General features: G+C 41.0%; 1 protein-coding gene across 1 annotated transcript; it reads left to right on the forward strand.

The window, feature by feature from the left end:
- The first annotated feature begins 2,315 nt into the window (after positions 1–2,315).
- marcksl1b (MARCKS-like 1b) lies at positions 2,316–5,461 on the forward strand. The gene is made up of 2 exons (XM_041240690.1): positions 2,316–2,587; positions 4,029–5,461. Exons 1-2 carry the CDS (start codon positions 2,498–2,500, stop codon positions 4,641–4,643), a joined length of 705 nt encoding a protein of 234 aa, XP_041096624.1. The 5' UTR covers positions 2,316–2,497; the 3' UTR covers positions 4,644–5,461.
- Positions 5,462–6,334: the final 873 nt, after the last annotated feature.

A 6,334-nucleotide genomic window follows, 5' to 3' on the forward strand; every position in this document is an offset into this window, starting at 1 on the left:
GAAATAGCACTGTAGTTCCCAGGAGGAAAGCCCGAATCCAATGAAAAATGCTGGATGATTACAACTGGGGCTGCAAACTTAATGCTTTTTGGACCACTCACACCAACACTCAGCATTGCTATAGAAGATTGATGTTTGTTGGATGACTCAGGGGGCTTTACACTCAACTGTGGGTTGCATTAGAATTTTCTTCTTCTTCTTCTTCTTCTTCTTCTTCTTCTTCTTCTTCTTCTTGAGTGATAGTGCTTTGAGGGAAGTTTAATAGAAATTCTAAGAGAAATGTAAAGGAGAAGAGTATGTTTAGGTAGGAGGTTTAATTCAAAGGCTTTTAACCCTTTCATGCATGGTGACCTCATATGGGGACAGATAAAAAAAAAAGAAACTCTCTTATAGTCTTAATATTGCTACATACGGAAGACGCAAATGCATGATGACCTCATATCAGGATGCAATTTTTCCCCATATAAATTAATGGGAAAAAAAATAGAAAAAACATTTTCCTAACTTAGAGCATTTAGATCAAGTATCATATTGGTTGTTATAGGATTACTCAATATGTTCCAAAGTGAAGTCAGGTGCTTTCCCCAGGGCTTCTAACAGGACACACTATTTGCATATGTTCTCAATGTTTTATTACCTAACTCAATATGGCTGGTTTATGATTACAATGCCTGATCCAAAAATAAAATAAACACAATTCTATGGCGTGTACAAAACACGATTGTCATAATGGCAGCTAACTAACTTCTAAAACTGAAGCATCTCAGCATTTTGATTTATGAACTGTGCTGTCAACCAGAACTGGGTCGAGCTAGCTGGGCTGTGTGAACGGCAGGCACGTGTTCTATAGCGCTGTCTGAGCCTGTTGCCTTTTACCTCCGGGGGCCTGGGTTCGAATCTGGTTTACTTCAATCAAGTGAAATGAACGTCTCAGCTTTACAAAACCATCCAGGCAGGCAGTTTATCAGATTGGATTGGACGGGCATTGGGCATGGAGTCAAGAACTACCCGCCCTCCACTCAAGATGAGTGGTAGAGAGAGGGAGGGTGGGCAATGCAGGACCCCCAGCTATGATCCTGTACTTGCTCTGTACCTTCATATAAAACTACAGTTCACAGGAGCACTAAATTGCATCACATAGTGAAAGCAGCATGTTTACAACATCCAGCTACAGTTGTATACGCGCCAGCATGCCGGCTGCACTAGGCCACAGGCGTTAGTTAATAGAAGAATGCATAGTGATAAGCAGATAAAGGTGTGCAAACAAAGCATTGCTTGCAACGCCAGTGCCTCTAGCTATTCTAGACAGCAATGAAAACCCACTGCGAGCTTGGCAGACAGAGAAATAAAAACACAGGCATTGCTACGTGCTTGTGGACAGTGAACAGCACAGGTTTTGATTAAGATTTTGGACACCTTTTATTATGGTTAACAAGTCAGTTATTGTGTACTAGAAGAGTCTTTCCTGTAAACCAGCTGAGGGGACTTGTTAAGAGGATGGATTGTTATTATTAGTATTGCTTTCCCAGAAATCTAAACGTGGGGTGAATAACCAGTGAGAGAGAGAGAGAGAGAGAGAGAGAGAGAGAGAGAGAGAGAGAGAGAGAGAGAGAGAGAGAGAGAATGAATACATATCCATATTATTTCAGAAACGTTTTAAAATGTTTAAAGTTTGATCAGATCATTATTTTTGTGCAATGTGTAACTTAAGCTTCTAAACTCATCCCCCCATCCCCCAGAGTAACGGAGCGCTTCCACCCCCCTTCACTGCCCGCTGATAAAGACGCAATTGATTTGGGATGCGGCGTAACCAACCGTTCAACTAAATGTAAAAAAAAGTTTTAAAAATAATAATTAAAAAAAAACAAAACGCCTAAATATATCGATATATAGATGTAATTTAAACCACGTGGTTTAGAGAAAGAAAAACGCTATAGTTATGTTAACTTCTACTAACAAATAGCAAGGTCCCGTGTGATACAATCGCCGTTCAATAAAGACGCTGCTAAAACACAGTCAGCAACCAGTGACACATTTTATAGCGCTGGTGCACATCCCAAAGGGACACTCCTTTAATGCGCATAACATGAGAATATAGTCTTACTTTATAAAAAAAAAATAATAATAATAATAACTTATTTTTTAATTGCCAGGCAACTCTACAAATATGACCCGACAGATACTGCAAGAGATGAAATCCCCCCCCAGCGAAAAAGCCCCTACCCTGGGCTGCCGCTGATTGGGTGGCACGTTGAGCGTCCCCTCCTTGTGGGTGGAGTTTAGCATCTTTTTGGGGGCAGCGTTGGATATTTCTGCACATTTCCATCTGCAGAGTGAAGAGGTGTGGAGATAAAGAGGAAGGACTGACGGTCATAGTAGAATCATTTTTTTTTTCTCCAATCTGTTCGCGGGAGTGGATTTTTAAAACATTTTAAGATTTTTTTTTTTTCGTTTTGTTTTCTTTTTTTTTTTAAAATACAACAAAACAGATTTAAGGATGGGTTCCCAGCTGTCTAAGGGAGGAGTGGTCGTTGAAGGCAACAAATCTGCAGTAACTGATCCAGCAGCAGTTAAAACCAATGGCCAGGTAAGGTTGAAATATACTTATTTTGTGCTTTTTTTTTATTTTCGTTGCGGCTTGTGAAATTCGCACGTTGAATTTGGGTTAAAACTTTCTTGGAACGCAATTTTTTTTTAATTAACAGTTGCGTTCAAATCATAATTGCAGCACGCTGTTGGAAAGCGTATTTTTTTTAGTTATTATTATTATTTTTTGATGGAGAGACACGCATAAACGCAGGTGCTGTTCGTGATAAACTGTTTGTCTGACCAGATCGCACACAAACGTGTGTATTTAAACCTGGCCATCTTGAGCTGCACGTTCAAAGCAACGTCTCCAGCAACGATTTTTTTTAAAAAGCCTTTTTTTGAGTTTCGGGATAAAACGCGCATGGTTTGAGTCGTATTTGAATAGTGGCCACGGCACAGTCACCCCTAGCTTCGCGCTAAAACCATTTTCACCCAGAGTTTGGTCGATACAGAGAACAAAGGAGGTCACGTCTGCACCCCGGGATGCAAATTAGATCGGTGCGCTTTTTTGTTCCTCCTTTTGGCGTGTAAAAGAAAGGCTTTAAATACATTTTTTATTTGTGCATGCATTAGAGAGGATGCATACGCCTAGTATCTACCACCCAATAACGTTATTCTATATACAAAATAACGCAATTGTATATGTGCACTAAAATATACTGTATATATTACAAAGATAGGGTAGAAGTAATCGTCTGTAATTTGCAGGGTGCGTAATAGAACGCGTGTCTGGTTAAAATTGTGCTGTGAATTGTGTGTGTGTTTTGTTTGTTTTCTTTCAGATTTTGCTTTTAATTATAAATGTTTTTTTTTTTTTTCGACTTGTTTTGAAATGACAAATCATTCTACCTAATGTAATGCTTAAATCCAACCGTACATGTGGCTACATTTAAGCGCTAATTTCAACTAAAATCCCATTCCGGACACCACTTTGTTTTACATTAAGGCGGTCCCTGTTGGTATGTAGTATATATGTTTGTAAATGCGTTTGAATGCATCATCACAGTTCCACATTTCATTAACAATGCGATGAGCATTGCTATGTTGTTGGAGGCTGCCGACGCAGAATTTTACATGGGTCAACAGCGCCACCTAGCGTGAGGTGCAAAATGCCTCTACAGAAAGGTGTGTCCGAATTGTATTGCGATCATTTCAAATGTGTTCACTTCTTAGCAGCCAATTCTTCTAATTTACTGCTTCAGACAACCTTTTTTTTTTCTGCTACAGTCGATGCTTACTTTTACCAAAGGTTGAGCGTTTTAAAATGCATTGTCTCGGTGACCACGCCAAATGTGCGTGAGGGGGTGTGGTAGTCTTGGCTCACTGGAAGGACTCTGTTTTGTGTGCAGTCTTTTTTTGTGAGCGTGTTACAATACTGAAATGGCACCATAGTGTGTAACTTCTATCAGACATTCTAAACAAACTCCTCTCTCTTGTAGGAGAATGGCCACGTGAAGACCAATGGTGACTCCTCCCCCAAGGCTGAGGGTGACACGGAACCGGCAAATGGGAACGGCTCTGCCGAACCACTGACCGAGACCGGTTCTGGAGATGCCATTGAAGCAGCACCGCAAGCCGAGGGAGAAGCGGCCAAAACCGACGGGGAGGCAACCAAGGAGACCCCCAAGAAGAAGAAAAAGAAGTTCTCCCTGAAGAACTCCTTCAAAATCAAGGGTCTGTCCCTGAGAAAGACCAAGAAAAACACCGGGGAGAGCGCCAAGGACGAGTCTCCCGTTACCCCGCTGGCCGAGGAGAAGACCGAAGCGAAGGCTGAGGAAAGTAGCCCTTCCGCAGAGGCCACTGTCTCCAGCGAGGCTAAAGAAGAAACCTCTGCGGAACCGAGGGAGAGCGAGGGACAAGAAACCAAAGCCAGCAACGAAGAGGCAGCAGCCAAACCAGAAGAGGAGCAGCAGACACAGGCGGCAGCAGCAGCCGAGAGCCAGCTGGAGACCAGTGAGGCCAAGCCTGAGGCAGCGGCCGCAGAGGAGCCTCCAAAATCAGCAGAAACAACCGAGGAACCCAGTTCGGCACCTTCCGAGCAGAACGAAGAGTAAACGCATTTCGGAGTCGAGGACTGTTATCGAAACAAAAGACTGCTTGTGCCACATTCTTTATAATGAATTCGCAGCCAACACCTGTCTGGTCACTGCCTTGGCAATTAAGTTTTATTAAACAAAACAAATCGATCCCAACGTTCCAGTTTCACAAGTCTTGGTTCCAGTTTTTCTCCATATTTCACGAAAGTTCTGACAAGTGTGGATTGTATGAAGTTCATTGAAATGATTCCTGTTTTTGCCTTTTTTTTTTTTTTTTTTTTTTTTTTTTTTTTTTGAAGTTCTATACTTGCAGGTGGAGGTTTTTAAAAGATCCAAATCTGAAATTTCTTGCTGTACTTGCAAGACAAAACAAAAAACAAACTTTCAATCTTAAAGGCGTGGCGCCCATTTGATTTTCATTTCCGGTCATCTGCTGGAATGAAACTGGATGGACTGTCGTCCTTTTTTAAATGACTTCTCAATGGAAATTCCTTTTAAGTTTTAGCATTCTACTTCCCAGCTTTGTTTACCTCTGTTTCAAGCATCCCTGCAGAGTAGCAACCAACGAACATTTTAAACGGAAGCTTAGTTGTGTTTCTTTTTGTTTTTTTTTTTTTTTTTTTTTTTTTTTTTTTTTGTGGCTAAAATACAAAAACAAACCAGCAGAGTGTCGGCGTTTGTTAAGGGAGTTGTAATAATATGTAAACCTTTCTCTTTGCTTTTTTGTCTTTTGTAAATACAACTTTAGCCTTTTTTTTGCTTTTTTTATTGCTAAAATTAAGATGTTAATGGTTTTATTGTAATGTTAAGAGTGAATAAATGTTAAAATCCCTGAAGCAGTTTGTGTTGTCGTGTAAAGTCTCATTTAGTTCTGTGGGCCGTTTCCGTCTTTCATTGGTGCAGGATAGAGGTCCTCCTAGTTAACATAGTTTCATAGAATTAAACTGGCTTGCCACACCACTTCAATGCTTGTCATTGCTGGAAATTATGCCAGGGTGGGGGTATTGCTTGCCACTAATTCTGTTTTAAACCCAACTTTTTATCTGCCTAAGCAAAGAAGCATTGGCAACATGGCTATATTGTTAACTCGGCACTAACAAACAGTGTGTTGTGTGAGCCTTCTGTTTGTACTGTAGGGATTAATTGCCCCATGCAAAACGCCTGCACTGTCTGCTTTTCCTCATTTGTTAACGTTCCCAATCAAACTGTCCGATTCTTCTAGGCTAGAAGTAATACACTTGGATTATACTGCTATAAAAACACCTTCGGTGGCACTACAGTTCACACTAGATGTGACACAAACACACTGGCTGCTTACCAACATTGAAACGGATTGCTGAAAGCAGGTTACTCCCTCAGGTGTGGTTTTGGTGTTTAAACAGTCACAGAATGTCTGTTTGCTGCTGTGGTAACAGCTGTCCTGTTCTTTATTTACTCTTTCCACGTTATCGAAGGGTATTTCAGAATGACAGACGGTAAGGGGGGGGGGGGGGTATTTTGTTTTGCAGCATTGTATGAGTGGCGACTTTACAGGTGCTGAGCACAGAATCAGAAATCTCCCTTTTATAGTGAGTCATGAATGGCTTGAGGGCTGATAGTGGAGTCTAGGTTAACTTTCCCAGCCTATTGATAGTGTTATGACAGCCTACACCTGTATTTAGTGTAGTTTGTTAATCACATACCCCTTTACTAAATGTAGATTAACATTT

The sequence above is a fragment of the Polyodon spathula genome, unplaced genomic scaffold, assembly GCF_017654505.1.
Source record: "Polyodon spathula isolate WHYD16114869_AA unplaced genomic scaffold, ASM1765450v1 scaffolds_663, whole genome shotgun sequence".
In the NCBI taxonomy this organism is placed as follows: domain Eukaryota; kingdom Metazoa; phylum Chordata; class Actinopteri; order Acipenseriformes; family Polyodontidae; genus Polyodon; species Polyodon spathula.

Excerpts from the sequence above, each read along its gene's own strand:
- marcksl1b (XM_041240690.1), top strand. The coding sequence starts at position 2,498 with ATGGGTTCCCAGCTGTCTAAGGGAGGAGTGGTCGTTGAAGGCAACAAA. Across the intron at positions 2,588-4,028 it reads CAGTTAAAACCAATGGCCAG|GAGAATGGCCACGTGAAGAC; the intron begins GTAAGGTTGAAA and ends TCTCTCTTGTAG.